General features: G+C 47.6%; 1 protein-coding gene across 1 annotated transcript; it reads left to right on the top strand.

Annotated features, from left to right (window-relative positions):
- Window positions 1-14631: 14631 nt before the first annotated feature.
- Window positions 14632-22606, top strand: LOC135567311 (myelin proteolipid protein-like; the record flags this gene model as incomplete). Its single annotated transcript, XM_065014736.1, has 3 exons — window positions 14632-14960; window positions 17151-17337; window positions 22450-22606. Coding segments are annotated over exons 1-3 (348 nt in total), but the record flags the coding sequence as incomplete, so codon positions are not given.
- Between the last annotated feature and the right edge of the window lie 1600 nt (window positions 22607-24206).

The raw sequence follows: 24206 nt of genomic DNA on the forward strand, positions 1-24206 counted from the left end.
GGTGAGAGGCTGGGACTGTGGACCAGGGGGGGGCAGATGGGGGAGGGTGAAGGTTTGTATGGATCAACAGACAGGTGAGAGGCTGGGACTGTGGCTGGGGGGGGGGGCAGATGGGGGAGGGTGAAGGTTTGTATGGATCAACAGACAGGTGAGAGGCTGGGACGGTGGACCAGGGGGGGGCAGATGGGGGAGGGTGAAGGTTTGTATGGATCAACAGACAGGTGAGAGGCTGGGACGGTGGACCAGGGGGGGGGGGCAGATGGGGGAGGGTGAAGGTTTGTATGGATCAACAGACAGGTGAGAGGCTGGGACTGTGGACCAGGGGGGGGCAGATGGGGAGGGTGAAGGTTTGTATGGATCAACAGACAGGTGAGAGGCTGGGACTGTGGACCAGGGGGGCAGATGGGGGAGGGTGAAGGTTTGTATGGATCAACAGACAGGTGAGAGGCTGGGACTGGACCAGGGGGGGGCAGATGGGGAGGGTGAAGGTTTGTATGGATCAACAGACAGGTGAGAGGCTGGGACTGTGGACCAGGGGGGGGGGGGCAGATGGGGGAGGGTGAAGGTTTGTATGGATCAACAGACAGGTGAGAGGCTGGGACGGTGGACCAGGGGGGGGGCAGATGGGGAGGGTGAAGGTTTGTATGGATCAACAGACAGGTGAGAGGCTGGGACTGTGGACCAGGGGGGCAGATGGGGGAGGGTGAAGGTTTGTATGGATCAACAGACAGGTGAGAGGCTGGGACTGTGGACCAGGGGGCAGATGGGGGGGTGAGGGTTTGTATGGATCAACAGACAGGTGAGAGGCTGGGGGGAGGGGGGCAGATGGGGAGGTGAAGGTTTGTATGGATCAACAGACAGGTGAGAGGCTGGGACGGTGGACGGGGGGGGGCAGATGGGGGAGGGTGAAGGTTTGTATGGATCAACAGACAGGTGAGAGGCTGGGACTGTGGACCAGGGGGGGGGCAGATGGGGGAGGGTGAAGGTTTGTATGGATCAACAGACAGGTGAGAGGCTGGGACGGTGGACCAGGGGGGGGGGCAGATGGGGGAGGGTGAGGGTTTGTATGGATCAACAGACAGGTGAGAGGCTGGGACTGTGGACCAGGGGGGCAGATGGGGAGGGTGAAGGTTTGTATGGATCAACAGACAGGTGAGAGGCTGGGACTGTGGACCAGGGGGCAGATGGGGAGGGTGAAGGTTTGTATGGATCAACAGACAGGTGAGAGGCTGGGACTGTGGACCAGGGGGGCAGATGGGGAGGGTGAAGGTTTGTATGGATCAACAGACAGGTGAGAGGCTGGGACGGTGGACCAGATGGGGGGGGGCAGACAGACAGGGGGGAGGGTGAGAGGTTTGTATGGATCAACAGACAGGTGAGAGGCTGGGACTGTGGACCAGGGGGGCAGATGGGGGAGGGTGAAGGTTTGTATGGATCAACAGACAGGTGAGAGGCTGGGACTGTGGACCAGGGGGAAGGGGGAGGGGCAGATGGGGGAGGGTGAGGGTTTGTATGGATCAACAGACAGGTGAGAGGCTGGGACGGTGGACGGGGGGGGGCAGATGGGGGAGGGTGAAGGTTTGTATGGATCAACAGACAGGTGAGAGGCTGGGACTGTGGACCAGGGGGGCAGATGGGGGAGGGTGAAGGTTTGTATGGATCAACAGACAGGTGAGAGGCTGGGACTGTGGACCAGGGGGGGGCAGATGGGGGAGGGTGAAGGTTTGTATGGATCAACAGACAGGTGAGAGGCTGGGACTGTGGACCAGGGGGGCAGATGGGGGAGGGTGAAGGTTTGTATGGATCAACAGACAGGTGAGAGGCTGGGACGGTGGACCAGGGGGGGGCAGATGGGGGAGGGTGAAGGTTTGTATGGATCAACAGACAGGTGAGAGGCTGGGACGGTGGACCAGGGGGGCAGATGGGGGAGGGTGAAGGTTTGTATGGATCAACAGACAGGTGAGAGGCTGGGACTGTGGACCAGGGGGGCAGATGGGGGAGGGTGAAGGTTTGTATGGATCAACAGACAGGTGAGAGGCTGGGACTGTGGACCAGGGGGGGGCAGATGGGGGAGGGTGAAGGTTTGTATGGATCAACAGACAGGTGAGAGGCTGGGACTGTGGACCGGGGGGGGGGGCAGATGGGGGAGGGTGAAGGTTTGTATGGATCAACAGACAGGTGAGAGGCTGGGACTGTGGACCAGGGGGGCAGATGGGGGAGGGTGAAGGTTTGTATGGATCAACAGACAGGTGAGAGGCTGGGACGGTGGACCAGGGGGGCAGATGGGGAGGGTGAAGGTTTGTATGGATCAACAGACAGGTGAGAGGCTGGGACTGTGGACCAGGGGGGGGGCAGATGGGGGAGGGTGAAGGTTTGTATGGATCAACAGACAGGTGAGAGGCTGGGACTGTGGACCAGGGGGGCAGATGGGGGAGGGTGAAGGTTTGTATGGATCAACAGACAGGTGAGAGGCTGGGACTGTGGACCGGGGGGGCAGATGGGGGAGGGTGAAGGTTTGTATGGATCAACAGACAGGTGAGAGGCTGGGACTGTGGACCAGGGGGGCAGATGGGGAGGGTGAAGGTTTGTATGGATCAACAGACAGGTGAGAGGCTGGGACGGTGGACCAGGGGGGCAGATGGGGGAGGGTGAAGGTTTGTATGGATCAACAGACAGGTGAGAGGCTGGGACGGTGGACCAGGGGGGGGGCAGATGGGGAGGGGTGAAGGTTTGTATGGATCAACAGACAGGTGAGAGGCTGGGACGGTGGACCAGGGGGGGGGCAGATGGGGAGGGTGAAGGTTTGTATGGATCAACAGACAGGTGAGAGGCTGGGACGGTGGACCAGGGGGGCAGATGGGGGAGGGTGAAGGTTTGTATGGATCAACAGACAGGTGAGAGGCTGGGACTGTGGACCAGGGGGGCAGATGGGGAGGGTGAAGGTTTGTATGGATCAACAGACAGGTGAGAGGCTGGGACTGTGGACCAGAGGGGGCAGATGGGGGAGGGTGAAGGTTTGTATGGATCAACAGACAGGTGAGAGGCTGGGACTGTGGACCAGGGGGAAGGGGGAGGGGGGCAGATGGGGGAGGGTGAAGGTTTGTATGGATCAACAGACAGGTGAGAGGCTGGGACGGTGGACCAGGGGGAGGGGGGGCAGATGGGGAGGGTGAAGGTTTGTATGGATCAACAGACAGGTGAGAGGCTGGGACTGTGGACCTGTGGGGGGGCAGATGGGGGAGGGTGAAGGTTTGTATGGATCAACAGACAGGTGAGAGGCTGGGACTGTGGACCAGGGGGGCAGATGGGGGAGGGTGAAGGTTTGTATGGATCAACAGACAGGTGAGAGGCTGGGACGGTGGACCAGGGGGAAGGGGGCAGATGGGGAGGGTGAAGGTTTGTATGGATCAACAGACAGGTGAGAGGCTGGGACGGTGGACCAGGGGGGCAGATGGGGGAGGGTGAGGTTTGTATGGATCAACAGACAGGTGAGAGGCTGGGACTGTGGACCAGGGGGCAGATGGGGGAGGGTGAGGGTTTGTATGGATCAACAGACAGGTGAGAGGCTGGGACGGTGGACCGGGGGGGGCAGATGGGGAGGGTGAAGGTTTGTATGGATCAACAGACAGGTGAGAGGCTGGGACGGTGGACCGGGGGGGGCAGATGGGGAGGGTGAAGGTTTGTATGGATCAACAGACAGGTGAGAGGCTGGGACGGTGGACCGGGAGGGGGGCAGATGGGGGAGGGGCAGCAGCGGCAAGAAACACCACCATCTTAAGTCACAGAGCAAGTCCTCCCTCCATCACCTGATATTTGGCATTCTCACTCTAGTGTACTGCTAGATCACATTTCACTCAGTCACGACAGAACACACTGTACTGTACTTCTAAAATGTACTATACTTATCCTGTTGATCAGAAGGGTGCAATGTTACAGAGCCCACTGTTAGAAAGGTAGTGTGTAGACCAGATGTGATGGTCTGTTATAGAATAGAGTCGTGTCAGCTCTCTTCCCTGTCAAAGGCCCTGTTCAGGACAACGTTACAGAAGAGACCCCTGACATGTTGTGTAGACCAGATGTGATTATAGAAGAGACCCCTGACATGTTGTGTAGACCAGATGTGATTATAGAAGAGACCCCTGACATGTTGTGTAGACCAGATGTGATTATAGAATAGGGAGTCGTGTTGCCTGTTGTGTAGACCAGATGTGATTATAGAATAGGGAGTCATGTTGTCTGTTGTGTAGACCAGATGTGATTATAGAAGAGACCCCTGACATGTTGTGTAGACCAGATGTGATTATAGAAGAGACCCCTGACATGTTTTGTAGACCAGATGTGATTATAGAAGAGACCCTGACATGTTGTGTAGACCAGATGTGATTATAGAGTCATGTTGCCTGTTGTGTAGACCAGATGTGATTATAGAGTAGGGTGTCATGTTGCCTGTTGTGTAGACCAGATGTGATTATAGAATAGGAGTCGTGTTGCCTGTTATAGACCAGATGTGATTATAGAATAGGGAGTCATGTTGTCTGTTGTGTAGACCAGATGTGATTATAGAGTAGGGAGTTGTGTTGCCAGATAGACCAGATGTGATTATAGAATAGGGAGTCATGTTGCCTGTTGTGTAGACCAGATGTGATTATAGAGTAGACCCTGACATGTTGTGTAGACCAGATGTGATTATGACCCTGACATGTTGTGTAGACCAGATGTGATTATAGACCCTGTTGTGTAGACCAGATGTGATTATAGATGGGGAGTTGTGTTACCTGAGACCAGATGTGATTATAGAATAGGAGTGTCATGTTGCCTGTTGTGTAGACCAGAGATTATAGAATAGGGATGTGTTACCTGTTGTGTAGACCAGATGTGATTATAGAAATAGTTGTGAGACCAGATGTGATTATTAGGAGCCTGCCTGTTGTGTAGACCAGATGTGATTATAGAATAGGGAGTCGTGTTGCCTGTTGTGTAGACCAGATGTGATTATAGAATAGGGAGTCGTGTTGCCTGTTGTGTAGACCAGATGTGATTATAGAATAGGGAGTCATGTTGTCTGTTGTGTAGACCAGATGTGATTATAGAAGAGACCCTGACATGTTGTGTAGACCAGATGTGATTATAGAAGAGACCCCTGACATGTTGTGTAGACCAGATGTGATTATAGAAGAGCCCCTGACATGTTGTGTAGACCAGATGTGATTATAGAATAGGGCCTGTTGTGTAGACCAGCCTGATTATGTAGGGTGTCATGTTGCCTAGACCAGATGTGATTATAGAATGTGATTATAGACCAGATGGGATTATAGAATAGGAGTCATGTTGTCTGTTGTGTAGACCAGATGTGATTATAGAATAGGGAGTTGTGTTGCCTGTTGTGTAGACCAGATGTGATTATAGAATAGGAGTGACACTGTTGTCTTTAGAAAACATGTTGTGTAGACCAGATGTGATTATAGAGTAGGTGCCTGTTGTGTAGACCAGATGTGATTATAGAATAGGAGTTGTGTTGCCTGTTGTGTAGACCAGATGTGATTATAGAAGAGACCCCTGACATGTTGTGTAGACCAGATGTGATTATAGAAGGACCCTGACATGTTGTGTAGACCAGATGTGATTATAGAGTAGGGAGGGTGTCATGTTGCCTGTTGTGATTATAGAGTTGATTACCAGATGTGAATAGGAGAGACGTGTTGCCTGTTGTCTGTTGTGTAGACCAGATGTGATTATTGTTACCTGTTGGGAGTTATGACATAGGAGTTGTGCCTGTTGTGTAGACCAGATGTGATTATAGAAGAGACCCTGTTGTTGTGTAGACCAGATGTGATTATAGAAGGAGACATGTTGCCTGTTGTGTAGACCAGATGTGATTATAGAATAGGAGTTGTGACCTGTTGTGTAGACCAGATGTGATTATAGAATAGAGTAGGGTGTGTTGCCTGTTGTGTAGACCAGATGTGATTATAGAATAGGTTGATTATAGAATAGAGTTGTGTTCCTGTTGTGTAGACCAGATGTGTGTTGCCTGTTGTGTAGACCAGATGTGATTATAGAATAGGAGTTGTGTTGCCTGTTGTGTAGACCAGATGTGATTATATAGGGAGTCGTGTTGCCTGTTGTGTAGACCAGATGTGATTATAGAATAGGAGTCGTGTTGCCTGTTGTGTAGACCAGATGTGATTATAGAATAGGAGTTGTGTTGCCTGTTGTGTAGACCAGATGTGATTATAGAATAGGGAGTTGTGTTGCCTGTTGTGTAGACCAGATGTGATTATAGAATAGGAGTTGTGTTGCCTGTTGTGTAGACCAGATGTGATTATAGAATAGGAGTCATGTGCCTGTTGTGTAGACCAGATGTGATTATGAGTCATGTTGCCTGTTGTGTAGACCAGATGTGATTATAGAAGAGATGTTGACATGTTGTGTAGACCAGATGTGATTATAGAAGAGACCCCTGACATGTTGTGTAGACCAGATGTGATTATAGAAGAGACCCCTGACATGTTGTGTAGACCAGATGTGATTATAGAGTAGGGTGTCATGTTGCCTGTTGTGTAGACCAGATGTGATTATAGAGTAGGGTGTCATGTTGCCTGTTGTGTAGACCAGATGTGATTATAGAATAGGGAGTCGTGTTGCCTGTTATGTAGACCAGATGTGATTATAGAATAGGGAGTCATGTTGTCTGTTGTGTAGACCAGATGTGATTATAGAGTAGGGAGTTGTGTTGCCTGTTGTGTAGACCAGATGTGATTATAGAATAGGGAGTCGTGTTGCCTGTTGTGTAGACCAGATGTGATTATAGAAGCGACCCCTGACATGTTGTGTAGACCAGATGTGATTATAGAAGCGACCCCTGACATGTTGTGTAGACCAGATGTGATTATAGAGTAGGGTGTCATGTTGCCTGTTGTGTAGACCAGATGTGATTATAGAATAGGGAGTCATGTTGTCTGTTGTGTAGACCAGATGTGATTATAGAATAGGGAGTTGTGTTACCTGTTGTGTAGACCAGATGTGATTATAGAAGAGACCCCTGACATGTTGCCTGTTGTGTAGACCAGATGTGATTATAGAATAGGGAGTTGTGTTGCCTGTTGTGTAGACCAGATGTGATTATAGAAGGGAGACTCCAGATGTGATTATAGAAGAGACTCTGACATGCTGCCTGTTGTGTGACCAGATGTGATTTGCATGTTGTGTAGACCAGATGTGATTATAGAAGAGACTCATGTTGATTATAGAAGAGACCCCTGAGATGTTGATATAGAAGAGACCCTGACATGTTGTGTAGACCTAGATGTGATTATAGAAGAGACCCCTGACATGTTGTGTAGACCAGATGATTTGCATGTTGTGTAGACCAGATGTGATTATAGAATAGGGAGTCATGTTGCCTGTTGTAGACCAGTAGACCAGATGTGATTATAGAATAGGAGTTGTGTTGCCTGTTGTGTAGACCAGATGTGATTATAGAATAGACCAGAGGAGTTGTGTTGCCTGTTGTGTAGACCAGATGTGATTATAGAATAGGGAGTTGTGTTGCCTGTTGTGTAGACCAGATGTGATTATAGATGTGATTATAGGGAGTTGTGTTGCCTGTTGTGTAGACCAGATGTGATTATAGAATAGGGAGTTGTGTTGCCTGTTTGCCTGTGTAGACCAGATGTGATTATAGAATAGGGAGTTGTGTTGCCTGTTGTGTAGACCAGATGTGATTATAGAATAGGGAGTTGTGTTGCCTGTTGTGTAGACCAGATGTGATTATAGAATAGGGAGTTGTGTTGCCTGTTGTGTAGACCAGATGTGATTATAGAATAGGGAGTTGTGTTGCCTGTTGTGTAGACCAGATGTGATTATAGAATAGTTGTGTTGCCTGTTGTGGGAGTTGTGTTGCCTGTTGTGTAGACCAGATGTGATTATAGAATAGGAGTTGTGTTGCCTGTTGTGTAGACCAGATGTGATTATAGAATAGGGAGTTGTGTTGCCTGTTGTGTAGACCAGATGTGATTATAGAATAGGGAGTTGTGATTATAGAATAGGGAGTTGTGTTGCCTGTTGTGTAGACCAGATGTGATTATAGAATAGGGAGTTGTGATTTGAATAGGGAGTTGTGTTGCCTGTTGTGTAGACCAGATGTGATTATAGAATAGGGAGTTGTGTTGCCTGTTGTGTAGACCAGATGTGATTATAGAATAGGGAGTTGTGTCTGCTCTCCTCGTTACATCTTTGAGACGTTCTGACTGTTTCACCTTACTGAAGTGAAGATGATCCGGGGGAGAGGACTGATAACTGACACGGTTCTTATCTGCAGGTACTCCTGGCAGATCCTTATTCCTTAGTATCTGTTGACTGTTGTTTATAAGGAGGGAAAACATCAAACAAGACATATCCTGCGAGTCACAAAGTTAAGATGAAACAACATGAAAAAGACTTCATGCTGTAACATGTCCAATTAGCAACAACAAATGAAATAGAACACAAATCAATGTTTACTTTACACCCAGCGTTGAAAACACAACAACAAGTGTCAGCCGTCACCCCCTGTTCAGTCAGTTCTCTAAGCCTCTTCACAAGTTAAGACAGGTGATATAAAAGGAAATTCAGCCGTCACCCCCTGTTCAGTCAGTTCTCTAAGCCTCTTCACAAGTTAAGACAGGTGATATAAAAGGAAATTCAGCCGTCACCCCCTGTTCAGTCAGTTCTCTAAGCCTCTTCACAAGTTAAGACAGGTGATATAAAAGGAAATTCAGCCGTCACCCCCTGTTCAGTCAGTTCTCTAAGCCTCTTCACAAGTTAAGACAGGTGATATAAAAGGAAATTCAGCCGTCACCCCTGTTCAGTCAGTTCTCTAAGCCTCTTCACAAGTTAAGACAGGTGATATAAAAGGAAATTCAGCCGTCACCCCCTGTTCAGTCAGTTCTCTAAGCCTCTTCACAAGTTAAGACAGGTGATATAAAAGGAAATTCAGCCGTCACCCCCTGTTCAGTCAGTTCTCTAAGCCTCTTCACAAGTTAAGACAGGTGATATAAAAGGAAATTCAAACAAAAAAAAGATGTTTGGTTGAGAGAATTTCCTTATCACATAATCTTTCCAACGATGTTGAAATCTAACAACATTTACATTTTACATTTACATTTAAGTCATTTAGCAGACGCTCTTATCCAGAGCGACTTACAAATTGGTGCATTCACCTTATGACATCCAGTGGAACAGTAGTGCATCTAAATCTTTTAAGGGGGGTGAGAAGGATTACTTTATCCTATCCTAGGTATTCCTTAAAGAGGTGGGGTTTCAGGTGTCTCCGGAAGGTGGTGATTGACTCCGCTGTCCTGGCGTCGTTGTCGTTGATACGTTGGAGTTTGGCACCTTGGGAAATTCCACCTGTAATCATGCTCGGTTTGAAGTGTGTGTGTGGAAGAGTGTGTGTGTGTGTGTGTGTGTGTGTGTGTGTGTGTGTGTGTGTGTGTGTGAGCTTTGGGGACTTTGAGAATAGTTAAATGTACAGTAAGCAGAAGATATTTTCTGCAACATGCGTGTCCTGCTACTCTCTCTCCTGCATTCTACACCCCCAGTAAAATATCAGTCATTCTATCCAGCACTTCTTGATCACTATAGAGTCACTATAAATCACCTACTAGTTTCCTCTATGCGTTTATATCCTCATTCCTCATTAGTGTGTGACTTGGTTTACACAGTGGTCAACTGGACGTTGAAAAAGCCTCACAGAAGTATCAGAGAGAATCCACAGTTCAATGGAATGTGAGTGAATTCCCAAAAGCACCAAAGAGGAGTGGTTATATTATTTCTAGAACCCTGTGAGTCATCTTCGTGTATTCCATGGCGGAAGAGAATCTCTTCTATCTATATTCTATTGCAACGATTCTCAACTGGTGGTTCGAAGTGTCTGAGTAAAAAATGTAATAAATAAAATACTCCAGTTTGAATTGAAACAACTTAAACCAGGTAGGAAGTGGGTAGAAATTATAATGTATTTACATTTTTGTATTTTACATTTTGTATAATATTTTTTCAATATAGAGCTATTAGCACTGCTATTGTGGTTGATATTGTGGTCTCAAACCAGAGTTTATTAACATTGTTCATCAAGAATATAGGAAAAATGTAATTATTGACAATGAAAGAGGTGGGATTGTTGTTCTTTCCTTGTCATATAATTACTATATCTACTATCAATATAGCTTTAAAAATAGTTTTCCAGATTGTATCTTGGTGATTATTTTTCTTGACCTGAATATTCAGTCGCGACTGAGACAACCTGGGTCAATTTGGGTCCCGACTGAGACAACCTGGTTCAATTTGGGTCCAGACTGAGACAACCTGGGTCAATTTGGGTCCCGACTGAGACAACCTGGTTCAATTTGGGTCCAGACTGAGACAACCTGGATCAATTTGGGTCCCGAATGAGACAACCTGGGTCAATTTGGGTCCAGACTGAGACAACCTGGGTCAATTTGGGTCCTGACTGAGACAACCTGGGTCAATTTGGGTCCCGACTGAGACAACCTGGGTCAATTTGGGTCCCGACTGAGACAACCTGGGTCAATTTGGGTCCCGACTGAGACAACCTGGGTCAATTTGGGTCCAGACTGAGACAACCTGGGTCAATTTGGGTCCAGACTGAGACAACCTGGGTCAATTTGGGTCCCGACTGAGACAACCTGGTTCAATTTGGGTCCCGAGGCAAAACCAGTTGAGGACCACTGGTCTACCGGAAGTCTATTCCTATTCACAGGAGGAGCTTTGGTCTGAGGATTTCTCAGGTAGTCACCAGGCATAGAAATGACCACAGACTTACGAAAAGGGAATTTGATTTAGCAGATGAAGATAGAATGGATCTCGTTTCATGCTTCCAATCCTTCCAAATCTTGTCTCGTTGACTCAACCGTGACAATCCTGAGTTTCTGAGGCTAATACATTTAGCTGATTAGAGCCTATGTAGAGCAGTGTAACCTACTGCACATATGGAACAAGCTTATCATGTGTAATGCTGCCGCCTAGTGGCTACGATGTGTAAAGGAAATTCATGTACTGTTAATTCTGTCAAGTGGCCACAACCACAGGTGCAAGAAATAAAGTATACTGTCACTGCCTTGCAGTCCAAGAAAGAGACGTGAATGGAAGAACACACTTGATCAACAACAGGTGTTTCATCAAATCAAATGTTATTTGTCACATGTGCCGAATACAACAGGTGTAGATAGACCTTATAGTGAAATGCTTACAAGCCCTTAATTAACCAACAATGCAGTTAAGAATAATAAGTGTTAAGAAAGTATTTACTAAAATAAACTGAAGAAAAAATAAATAATAATAATACAAATAAATAAAATAATAATAATTAAAAGAGCAACAATAAAATAACACTAACGAGGCTATATACAGGGTGTTACGGTACAGAGTCAATGTGGAGGCTATATACAGGGTGTTACGGTACAGAGTCAATGTGGAGGCTATATACAGGGTGTTACGGTACAGAGTCAATGTGGAGGCTATATACAGGGTGTTACGGTACAGAGTCAATGTGGAGGCTATATACAGGGTGTTACGGTACAGAGTCAATGTGGAGGCTATATACAGGGTGTTATGGTACAGAGTCAATGTGAGGAGACTATATACAGGGTGTTATGGTACAGAGTCAATGTGCGGGGGCACAGGTTAGTCGAGGTAATTGAGGTAATATGTTGGTAGAGGTAAAGTGACTATGCAAAGATAATAAACAGAGATTAATAGCAGCGTAAAAATGGTGTGTATTTGGCCATTTTTAGGGGCCTTCCTTCCTTTTAGGGCCTAGTATAGAGGTCCTAGATGGCCGGAAGCTTGGCCCCAGTGATGAACTGGGCCGTACGCACTACCCTCTGTAGTGCCTTGCTGTTGGAGGCGTAAACTGTTTGAGGAGCTGCCAATGCCAAATCTTTTCAGTCTCCTGAGGGGGAATAGGAGTAAACTGTTTGACTATACTCAACAAAAATATAAACTCAACATGTAAAGTGTTGGTCCCATGTTTCATGAACTGAAAAAAAAGATCCCAGAAATGTTCTATAAGACACAAAAAGCTTATTTATCTAAAACATTTGGTGCACAAATTTGTTAACATCACTATTAGTGAGAATTTCTCCTTCGCGTAGATAATCCATCCACCTGACAGGTGTGGCTTATCAAGAGGCTGATTAAATGGCATAATCATTACACAGGTGCACCTTGTGCGGGGGACAATAAAAGGCCACTAAAATGTGCAGTTTTGTCACACAACACAATGCCACAAATGTCTCATTGAGGGAGCGTGCAATTGGCATGCTGACTGTAGGAATGTCCACCAGAGCTGTTGCCAGAGAACTGAATGTTCATTTCTTTACCATAAGTTTTTTCCAACGTCGTTGTAGAGAATTTGGCAGTATGTCCAACCGGCCTCACAACCGCAGACCACGTGTATGGCGTTGTGTGGGCGAGCGGTTTGCTGATGTCAACATTGTGAACAGAGTGCTCCATGGTGGGACGGCAGGTAGCCTAGTGGTTAGAGGCAGGTAGCCTAGTGGTTAGAGGCAGGGTAGCCTAGTGGTTAGAGGCAGGTAGCCTAGTGGTTAGAGGCAGGTAGCCTAGTGGTTAGAGACAGGTAGCCTAGTGGTTAGAGGCAGGTAGCCTAGTGGTTAGAAGCAGGTAGCCTAGTGGTTAGAGGCAGGTAGCCTAGTGGTTAGAGGCAGGTAGCCTAGTGGTTAGAGGCAGGTTGCCTAGTGGTTAGAGGCAGGTAGCCTAGTGGTTAGAGGCAGGTTGCCTAGTGGTTAGAGGCAGGTAGCCTAGTGGTTAGAGGCAGGTAGCCTAGTGGTTAGAGGCAGGTAGCCTAGTGGTTAGAGGCAGGTTGCCTAGTGGTTAGAGGCAGGTAGCCTAGTGGTTAGAGGCAGGTTGCCTAGTGGTTAGAGGCAGGTAGCCTAGTGTTTAGAGGCAGGTAGCCTAGTGGTTAGAGGCAGGTAGCCTAGTGGTTAGAGGCAGGGTAGCCTAGTGGTTAGAGGCAGGTAGCCTAGTGTTTAGAGGCAGGTAGCCTAGTGGTTAGAGCGTTGGACTATTAACCGAAAGGTTGCAAGATTGAATCCCTGAGCTGACAAGGTAAAACTGTCATTCTACCCCTGAACAAGGCAGTTAACCCACTGTTCCTAGGTGGTCATTGAAAATAAGATTTTTTTCTTAACTGACTTGCATAGTTAAATAAAGGCAAAATAAAAAATGGTGGGGTTATGGTATGGGCTGGCATAAGCAATGAACAGAATTCATTTTATCGATTGCAATTTGAATGCACAGAGATACCGTGCCGAGACCCTGAGGCCCATAGCCGTGCCATTCATCTACCGCCATCACCTCATGTTTCAGCATGATAATGTATGGCCCCCTTGTCGCAAGGATCTGTACACAATTCCTGAAAGCTGAAAATGTCCCAGTTCTTCCATGGCCTGCATACTCTCCAGACATGTCACCCATTGAGCATGTTTAGGATGCTCTGGATCGACGTGTACGACAAAAAATATCCAGCAACTTCACACAGCCATTAAAGATGAGTGGGACAACATTCCACAGGCCACAATCAACAGCCTGATCAACTCTATGTGAAAGAGATGTCGCACTGCATGTGGCAAATGATCACACCAGATACTGACTGGTTTAATGATCCACGCCCATACCTTTTAGTTATCTGTGACCAACAGATGCATATCTGTATTCCCAGTCTCATGTGAAATCCAGTTTGTGGTAGTATGTACACAGCTACGAGAAATATAGGTAAATAGTGTGGTCTACAGCTTATCATGAGATACTCTACCTCAGGTGAGCAGCACCTCAAGACTTCCTTAATATTAGATTTTGTGCACCAGCTGTTATTTACAAATAGACACAGACCACCACCCCTTGTCTTACCGGAGGCAGCTGTTCTGTCTTGCCGATGGACCAAAAACACAGCCAGCTGTATGTTATCCATGTCGTCATTCAGCCACGACTCAGTGAAACATAAGATATCACAGTTTTTATTGTCCCGTTGGTAGGATAGTATTGATCACAGCTCATCCATTTAGTTATCCAATGATTGCACGTTGGCTAATAGGACTGATGGTAGAGGGGGATTACTCAATCGCCGTTGGATCCTTACAAGGCACGCCGACCTACGTCCCCGATATCTGTCTTGTCTTCCTGAGAATGACGGTGATTTGGGTCTTGTTGGGTGTCTGAAGTAAATCCTTTGCATCCTACTCGTTAAAGAAAAAATATTCTTCCAGTACGAGGTGAGTCATCGCTGTCCTGATATCTAGAAGCTATTTTCAGTCATAAGAGACGGTGGCAGAAACATTATGTACAAAATAAGTTACAAATAACGCAATAAACACACAATAGCACAATTGGTTAGGAGCCCGTAAACAAAATGTAAGCTAGCGAGATCAGGATGGTTCATACAAGGCCAGTAGGTTGTTGTTTTATTTATTATCCCATGAAACAGTAGTCCTACATCACTACTGCTAGGCCTATTAGACTAGGCTACACTTGAAAACAAAAGAAATAAAGAGAAGAATGTGCAATATTTTCAGGGAAGACATCTTGGATATGCTACCACAATGATATGCAAATGCACGTGGTACTGCTTACTAACAATGAACTGAAGTACATTTCTCCAACGGCGAGAGAAGTTGACCTTCATTATCCTCAGTCTTGAACCCGGCCAGTTCTAGTGCGGACCCCTAGTTCATTGAAAAGCGACATTGTTTCTTTAAGATTCGACTTTCAGCCATCAGCGGGTCTGTCTGTTCATTGTTGGAGAGAGAGAGAGAAAGAGACAGCGAGTTGAGATTGATATACGGGTGCTGAGGACAAGTCGTGCATAATATCATCGAGCAGCTGGGGTGGAAAGCAGCACAGAAGCCCGGTATTGAGCGCACATCCTACCAGAGACAACATGGGTAAGTCGTCTACATTCGTTATTGTACCTCTAAATGGCTATTAATAGCCAACCAACCACAACCAAACTCTACATTTTCGTTTGTATTCTTTGAATGACTTTGGAATTATATTATGGCTGGCATGAAAAGTGCTGGTAAGTGATTTGTTTAATGCTTTCGAGAGGTACAAACTAGCCTACTTTTCAGAAGTGCATTGTCTTTCACTTACAATGTCTTCATTTTTACCAACCCAATGTGTTCTAAGTGCTATTGGTTTTAGGAAAGTAGCAAGTGAATTAATTATAGGCCACTTTGCAACAATTTGAACACTAATGGGCTTCAGTTCCTGTTTCACTCGCTTCTCGGGCATAAAGGTCTGTGATGTCCATGAGAAGTTGTGAGGTCCCTAATAGGTCCGTGTCTTTATTAGTATAGTTCCTCTCTGCAGTTCTCGAGAGGGGACTTTTGAGGCTAGAATTGTGCAAATAGAGAAGTGGAACTGTTTTATACTAGGTAGAAAACCCCTGAACTGTTTTAAACTAGGTAGAAAACCCCTGAACTGTTTTAAACTAGGTAGAAAACCCCTGAACTGTTTTAAACTAGGTAGAAAACCCCTGAACTGTTTTAAACTAGGTAGAAAACCCCTGAACTGTTTGCTGGGTGACTATGCTATATGATAAGTACTGCTATTTTCCTTCCTATGTGTATGATAAGTACTGCTATTTTCTTTCCTATGTGTATGATAAGTACTGCTATTTTCTTTCCTATGTGTATGATAAGTACTGCTATTTTCCTTCCTATGTGTATGATAAGTACTACTATTTTGTCAAAATAACAAAATTGCTTGAACATAGGTTTTGAGACTTGAATATCAAGTCATGTTACTGAAGGGGCTTTTCGGCAGTGTGTTTATAAAAGGCGCGTCATGGTCAATCTTACGTCTGCATTGGCCGTGAAGCGTTTAAAGTGATACGGCATCTGCCTGCAGAAGGCAGGGCATTTCTACTTCTTGCGCTTCGCGGAGCTGTTGTCAAGGAAGTGAGTTTGTGTTTATACAGGACATCCCGCCATCACCCACCGCCAACTAATCATGTCAATGCGGAACTATATATGGAGCCCTCCGCATTGTTACAACATTTGAGAGGAGCAAGGTGATGCGGTCCAAAGCTCAATTTGGCTTCTGCGTGTTTCTGATGTCTCCGTAATTGCAGAACACCATCCATACGGAGTTTCCCGACCACATTTTCCAATCAACCATAAATTGGCTCTTAGTCCGTGTTCTTTCATTGGCAAACTTTTTAATTGGTATAAAACTCATTTCCACACTGGAGTGATTATGCAACCTGGAAGACAGCCTGATCACACTTTCCACACCACACACACACACACACACACAAACAAAACCCTGGAGTCACGGAGTGCATGGTGCCCCTTCCAGCCATCTGTGCCAACTGTAATAATGGTACCAGCTCCAGCCAGTCTTCTGAGGGAGAGCGTGATCTCCCCCTGCCTTTCCCCACTTCCACCACAGACTATTGGATATCCCTCTGGTTGTCACAAGCCTCCTTCTGCTCCTATAAACCCCAGTGTGGGTGCTGGAGTTGGCTCTGGCTATTGTTTGCTTGACATTGGTGGCCCTTGTCTTCCCACACTGCACTGGGACAAAGAACATTGTCTCTGCAGTCACACAAGCAGCCTCTCTCTTTTCTCCCACTCTCCATGGTGTGAGCGCTGATTGGAGCCAGGGTTAGTGCTGGGTTTGGGACAGACAGATCCTCACATCCTAAGGGCCCATTCACAGCACATGACTCTGGGGAAGAATGCCCGTAGCTAGCTGACAGACTGAACACTACTGTGCATAGGGAACAGAGCAGTCCAAAGCCACAAAGAGTAACCCAGGGATGAGAGATTTTACGACCACAGCTGGATAGTGTAATAACTGTAGCCAGATCCTGACAGTATACAGTTGTTTATCCATCCATTTAGTCACAGTGACGTGTGTTCATTTCCACTCCCTGGGAGGATTGCCCTATGCTTCTCTAGAGGTAACCCATACATAACCCTACATTAACCCCTATGTCGTTATGTCCTGTCCTATAGGTTGTTATGACTGCTGTATGAAGTGCCTGGGAGGATTGCCCTATGCTTCTCTAGAGGTAACCCATACATAACCCTACATTAACCCCTATGTCGTTATGTCCTGTCCTATAGGTTGTTATGACTGCTGTATGAAGTGCCTGGGAGGGGTACCATATTGCTCCCTGGTGGCCACTCTGCTGTGTTTCTCTGGGATCGCTCTGTTCTGTGGCTGTGGTCACCAGGCCCTCACTGAGACGGAGAGACTCATCGAGACATACTTCGCCCGTAACCTACAGGACTACATTACCCTGGCCTACCTGTGAGTGGCTCAAAGGCTATTGCTTTAATCTAAACTACCCCCCTAGGAATACCTGCAACTGATTAGAATAGGGGTGGCCAAGACCTAGGCTTTGTTATAGCTGGGCTGGAACAAAAACCTCAATTGTTTTGGCGATCCAGGACCAGGATTGGCCTTGTTTAGATGTCCCCTAAGTCTGCTGTATAAGTACATTGAACTAAACGGCAGACCTACTGTTAATGGTAGACCTACTGTTAGTGGTAGACCGCATGTTAATGGTAGACCTACTGTTAATGGTAGACCTACTGTTAATGGTAGACCTACTGTTAGTGGTAGACCTACTGTTAATGGTAGACCTACTGTTAATGGCAGACCTACTGTTAATGGTAGACCTACTGTTAATGGTAGACCTACTGTTAATGGTAGACCTCATGTTAATGGTAGACCTACTGTTAGCGGTAGACCTACTGTTAGTGGTAGACCTACTGTTAATGGTAGACCTACTGTTAATGGTAGACCTACTGTTAATGGTAGACCACATGTTAATGGTAGACCTACTGTTAATGGTAGACCGCATGTTAATGGTAGACCTACTGTTAGTGGTAGACCGCATGTTAATGGTAGACCGCATGTTAATGGTAGACCGCATGTTAATGGTAGACCGCATGTTAATGGTAGACCTACTGTTAATGGTAGACCGCATGTTAATGGTAGACCTACTGTTAATGGTAGACCGCATGTTAATGGTAGACCTACTGTTAGTGGTAGACCGCATGTTAATGGTAGACCGCATGTTAATGGTAGACCGCATGTTAATGGTAGACCGCATGTTAATGGTAGACCTACTGTTAGTGGTAGACCGCATGTTAATGTTAATGGTAGACCTCATGTTAATGGTAGACCTACTGTTAATGGTAGACCTCATGTTAATGGTAGACCTACTGTTAATGGTAGACCTCATGTTAATGGTAGACCTCATGTTAATGGTAGACCTACTGTTAATGGTAGACCTCATGTTAATGGTAGACCTACTGTTAATGGTAGACATCATGTTAATGGTAGACCTACTGTTAATGGTAGACCTACTGTTAATGGTAGACCTCATGTTAATGGTAGACCTACTGTTAATGGTAGACCTCATGTTAATGGTAGACCTACTGTTAATGGTAGACCTACTGTTAATGGTAGACCTCATGTTAATGGTAGACCTACTGTTAATGGTAGACCTCATGTTAATGTTAGCGGTAGATGGTAGACCTACTGTTAATGGTAGACCTACTGTTAATGGTAGACCTACTGTTAATGGTAGACCTCATGTTAATGGTAGACCTCATAGTTATGTTAATGGTAGACCTCACTGTTAATGGTAGACCTATGTTAATGGTAGACCTACTGTTAATGGTAGACCTATGTTAATGGTAGACCTCATGTTAATGGTAGACCTACTGTTAATGGTAGACCTAGACCATGTTAATGGTAGACCTACTGTTAATGGTAGACCTACTGTTAATGGTAGACCTACATGTTAATGGTAGACCTAGACCTACTGTTAATGGTAGACCTCATGTTAATGGTAGACCTACTGTTATGTTAATGGTAGACCTACTGTTAATGGTAGACCTACTGTTAATGGTAGACCCTGTTAATGGTAGACCTCATGTTAATGGTAGACCTCATGTTAATGGTAGACCTACTGTTAATGGTAGACCTACATGTTAATGGTAGACCTAATGGTAGACCTACTGTTAATGGTAGACCTCATGTTAGTTAATGGTAGACCTCTGTTAATGGTAGACCTACTGTTAATGGTAGACCTACTGTTAATGGTAGACCTCATGTTAATGGTAGACCTCATGTTAATGGTAGACCTACTGTTAATGGTAGACCTACTGTTAATGGTAGACCTCATGTTAATGGTAGACCTACTGTTAATGGTAGACCTACTGTTAATGGTAGACCTCATGTTAATGGTAGACCTCATGTTAATGGTAGACCTCATGTTAATGGTAGACCTACTGTTAATGGTAGACCTCATGTTAATGGTAGACCTACTGTTAATGGTAGACCTACTGTTAATGGTAGACCTCATGTTAGTGGTAGACCTACTGTTAATGGTAGACCTCATGTTAGTGGTAGACCTCATGTTAGTGGTAGACCTCATGTTAATGGTAGACCTCATGTTAGTGGTAGACCTACTGTTAATGGTAGACCTACTGTTAATGGTAGACCTATGTTAATGGTAGACCTCATGTTAATGGTAGACCTACTGTTAATGGTAGACCTACTGTTAATGGTAGACCTACTGTTAATGGTAGACCGCATGTTAATGGTAGACCGCATGTTAATGGTAGACCGCATGTTAATGGTAGACCTCATGTTAATGGTAGACCTACTGTTAATGGTAGACCTACTGTTAATGGTAGACCGCATGTTAATGGTAGACCTCATGTTAATGGTAGACCTACTGTTAATGGTAGACCGCATGTTAATGGTAGACCGCATGTTAATGGTAGACCTACTGTTAATGGTAGACCGCATGTTAATGGTAGACCGCATGTTAATGGTAGACCGCATGTTAATGGTAGACCGCATGTTAATGGTAGACCGCATGTTAATGGTAGACCTACTGTTAATGGTAGACCGCATGTTAATGGTAGACCGCATGTTAATGGTAGACCGCATGTTAATGGTAGACCGCATGTTAATGGTAGACCTACTGTTAGTGGTAGACCGCATGTTAATGGTAGACCGCATGTTAATGGTAGACCTACATGTTAATGGTAGACCGCATGTTAATGGTAGACCGCATGTTAATGGTAGACCGCATGTTAATGGTAGACCTCATGTTAATGGTAGATCTACTGTTAATGGTAGACCTACTGTTAATGGTATACCTCATGTTAATGGTAGACCTACTGTTAATGGTAGACCTACTGTTAATGGTAGACCTCATGTTAATGGTAGACCTCATGTTAATGGTAGACCTACTGTTAATGGTAGACCTACTGTTAATGGTATACCTACTGTTAATGGTAGACCTCATGTTAATGGTAGACCTACTGTTAATGGTAGACCTACTGTTAATGGTAGACCTACTGTTAATGGTAGACCTCATGTTAATGGTAGACCTCATGTTAATGGTAGACTTACTGTTAATGGTAGACCTACTGTTAATGGTAGACCTCATGTTAATGGTAGACCTCATGTTAGTGGTAGACCTACTGTTAGTGGTAGACCTACTGTTAATGGTAGACCTACTGTTAATGGTAGACCTCATGTTAATGGTAGACCTACTGTTAGTGGTAGACCTACTGTTAATGGTAGACCTACTGTTAATGGTAGACCTACTGTTAATGGTAGACCTACTGTTAGTGGTAGACCTACTGTTAACGGTAGACCTACTGTTAACGGTAGACCTACTGTTACTGGTAGACCTACTGTTAGTGGTAGACCTACTGTTAGTGGTAGACCTACTGTTAGTGGTAGACCTACTGTTAATGGTAGACCTCATGTTAATGGTAGACCTACTGTTAGTGGTAGACCTACTGTTAACGGTAGACCTACTGTTAACGGTAGACCTACTGTTAACGGTAGACCTACTGTTAACGGTAGACCTACTGTTAACGGTAGACCTACTGTTAGCGGTAGACCTACTGTTAGTGGTAGACCTACTGTTAGTGGTAGACCTCATGTTAATGGTAGACCTCATGTTAATGGTAGACCTACTGTTAATGGTAGACCTACTGTTAATGGTAGACCTACTGTTAACGGTAGACATCATGTTAATGGTAGACATCATGTTAATGGTAGACCTCATGTTAATGGTAGACATCATAGTCCTACCGTAGTGATGTGTCCTAATACTTCTTCTCCCCTGCCCCTCCTCTTCCTTCTCCCCTGCCTCTCCTCTTCCTTCACCCCCCTGCCCCTCCTCTTCCTTCACCCCCTGCCCCTCTTCCTTCACCCCCTGCCCCTCTTCCTTCTCCCCTGCCCCTCTTCCTTCTCCCCTGCCCCTCTTCCTTCACCCCCTGCCCCTCTTCTTCCTTCACCATCCTGCCCCTCTTCTTCCTTCACCATCCTGCCCCTCCTCTTCCTTCTCCCCTGCCCCTCCTCTTCCTTCTCCTCTGCCCCTCCTCTTCCTTCTCCCCTGCCCCTCCTCTTCCTTCGCCCCTGCCCCTCCTCTTCCTTCTCCCCTGCCCCTCCTCTTCCTTCTCCCCTGCCCCTCCTCTTCCTTCTCCCCTGCCCCCTCCTCTTCCTTCTCCCCCTGCCCCTCCTCTTCCTTCTCCCCTGCCCCTCTTCCTTCACCCCCTGCCCCTCTTCCTTCACCCCCTGCCCCTCTTCTTCCACTCCCCTGCCCCTCTTCCTTCACCCATCCTGCCCCTCTTCCTTCTCCCCTGCCCCTCTTCTTCCTTCTCCCCTGCCCCTCTTCTTCCTTCTCCCCTGCCCCTCTTCTTCCTTCTCCCCTGCCCCTCTTCCTTCACCCATCCTGCCCCTCTTCCTTCACCCATCCTGCCCCTCTTCCTTCACCCATCCTGCCCCTCTTCCTTCACCCATCCCCCCCCTCTTCCTTCACCCTGCCCCTCTTCCTTCACCCCCTGCCCCTCTTCCTTCACCCCCTGCCCCTCCTCTCTTCTTCACCCCCTGCCCCTCCTCTTCCTTCACCCCCTGCCCCTCCTCTTCCTTCACCCCCCTGCCCCTCCTCTTCATTCACCCCCTGCCCTCCTCTTCATTCACCCCCCCCTGCCCCTCCTCTTCATTCACCCCCCTGCCCCCTCTTCCTTCACCATCCTGCCCCTCTTCCTTCACCCCCTGCCCCTCTTCCTTCACCCCCTGCCCCTCTTCCTTCACCCCCTGCCCCTCTTCATTCACCCCCTGCCCCTCTTCATTCACCCCCTGCCCCTCTTCATTCACCCCCTGCCCCTCTTCCTTCACCCCCTGCCCCTCTTCCTTCACCCCCTGCCCCTCTTCCTTTACCATCCTGCCCCTCCTCTTCCTTTACCATCCTGCCCCTCCTCTTCCTTCACCCCCTGCCCCCTCCTCTTCCTTCACCCCCCTGCCCCTCCTCTTCCTTCACCCTCCTCTTCCTTCGCCATCCTGCCCCTCCTCTTCTGCTCTTCTGCTCTTCCAACATAGTATCCAGTACTTCCAGTATGTTATCTATGGCTTGGCTTCATTCTTCTTCCTCTACTGCATTGTACTGCTGGCGGAGGGATTCTACACCACCAGCGCCGCGAAGCAGACCTTCGGAGAGTTCAGGAGCACCCTGTGTGGACGATGTCTTAGTAGCACGGTGAGAGAGTGGGGGAAATGGTGGAGGTGTGATGGCAACAGGCTGTGGTGGAGGTGTGATGGTAACAGGCTGTGGTGGAGGTGTGATGGTAACAGGCTGTGGTGGAGGGGTGATGGTAACAGGGTGGAGGGGTGATGGTAACAGGCTGTGGTGGAGGGGTGATGGTAACAGGCTGTGGTGGAGGGGTGATGGTAACAGGCTGTGGTGGAGGGTGATGGTAACAGGCTGTGGTGGAGGGGTGATGGTAACAGGCTGTGGTGGAGGGGTGATGGTAACAGGCTGTGGTGGAGGGGTGATGGTAACAGGCTGTGGTGGAGGGGTGATGGTAACAGGGCTGTGGTGGAGGGGTGATGGTGACAGGCTGTGGTGGAGGGTGATGGTAACAGGCTGTGGTGGAGGGGGATGGTAACAGGCTGTGGTGGAGGGGTGATGGTAACAGGCTGTGTGGAGGGGTGATGGTAACAGGCTGTGGTGGAGGGTGATGGTAACAGGCTGTGGTGGAGGGGTGATGGTAACAGGCTGTGGTGGAGGGGTGATGGTAACAGGCTGTGGTGGCTGGGGTGATGGTAACAGGTGGAGGGGTGGTGGTGGGGTGATGGTAACAGGGTGGGTGGAGGGTGATGGTAACAGGGTGGTGGAGGGGTGATGGTAACAGGCTGGGTGGAGGGGGATGGTAACAGGCTGTGGTGGAGGGGTGATGGTAACAGGCTGTGGTGGAGGGGTGATGGTAACAGGCTGTGGTGGAGGGGTGATGGTAACAGGCTGTGGTGGAGGGGTGATGGTAACAGGCTGTGGTGGAGGGGTGATGGTAACAGGCTGGGTGGAGGGGTGATGGTAACAGGGTGGGTGGAGGGTGATGGTAACAGGGTGGTGGAGGTGATGGTAACAGGCTGGGGTGGAGGGGTGATGGTAACAGGGTGGAGGGGTGATGGTAACAGGCTGGGTGGAGGGGTGATGGAGGCTGTGGTGGAGGGGTGATGGTAACAGGCTGTGGGGTGGATGGGGGGGGTGATGGTAACAGGCTGGGGTGGAGGGGGATGGTAGGGGGGTGGAGGCTGTGGTGGGAGGGGTGGTGGAGGGGTGATGGTAACAGGGTGGATGGGGTGATGGTAACAGGCTGTGGTGAGGGGTGATGGTGGAGGGGTGATGGTAACAGGCTGTGGTGGGGTGATGGTAACAGGCTGTGGTGGAGGGGTGATGGTAACAGGCTGTGGTGGAGGGTGATGGTAACAGGCTGTGGTGGAGGGTGATGGTAACAGGCTGTGGTGGAGGGGTGATGGTAACAGGCTGGGTGGAGGGGTGATGGTAACAGGCTGTGGTGGAGGGGTGATGGTAACAGGGTGGAGGGGTGATGGTAACAGGCTGTGGTGGAGGGGGATGGTAACAGGGTGGAGGGGTGATGGTAACAGGCTGTGGTGGAGGGGGATGGTAACAGGCTGGGTGGAGGGGTGATGGTAACAGGCTGTGGTGGAGGGGTGATGGTAACAGGGTGGAGGGGTGATGGTAACAGGCTGTGGTGGAGGGGTGATGGTAACAGGGTGGAGGGGTGATGGTAACAGGCTGTGGTGGGGGTGATGGTAACAGGCTGGGTGATGGTAAC

The sequence above is a fragment of the Oncorhynchus nerka genome, unplaced genomic scaffold, assembly GCF_034236695.1.
Source record: "Oncorhynchus nerka isolate Pitt River unplaced genomic scaffold, Oner_Uvic_2.0 unplaced_scaffold_2151, whole genome shotgun sequence".
Lineage (NCBI taxonomy): Eukaryota > Metazoa > Chordata > Actinopteri > Salmoniformes > Salmonidae > Oncorhynchus > Oncorhynchus nerka.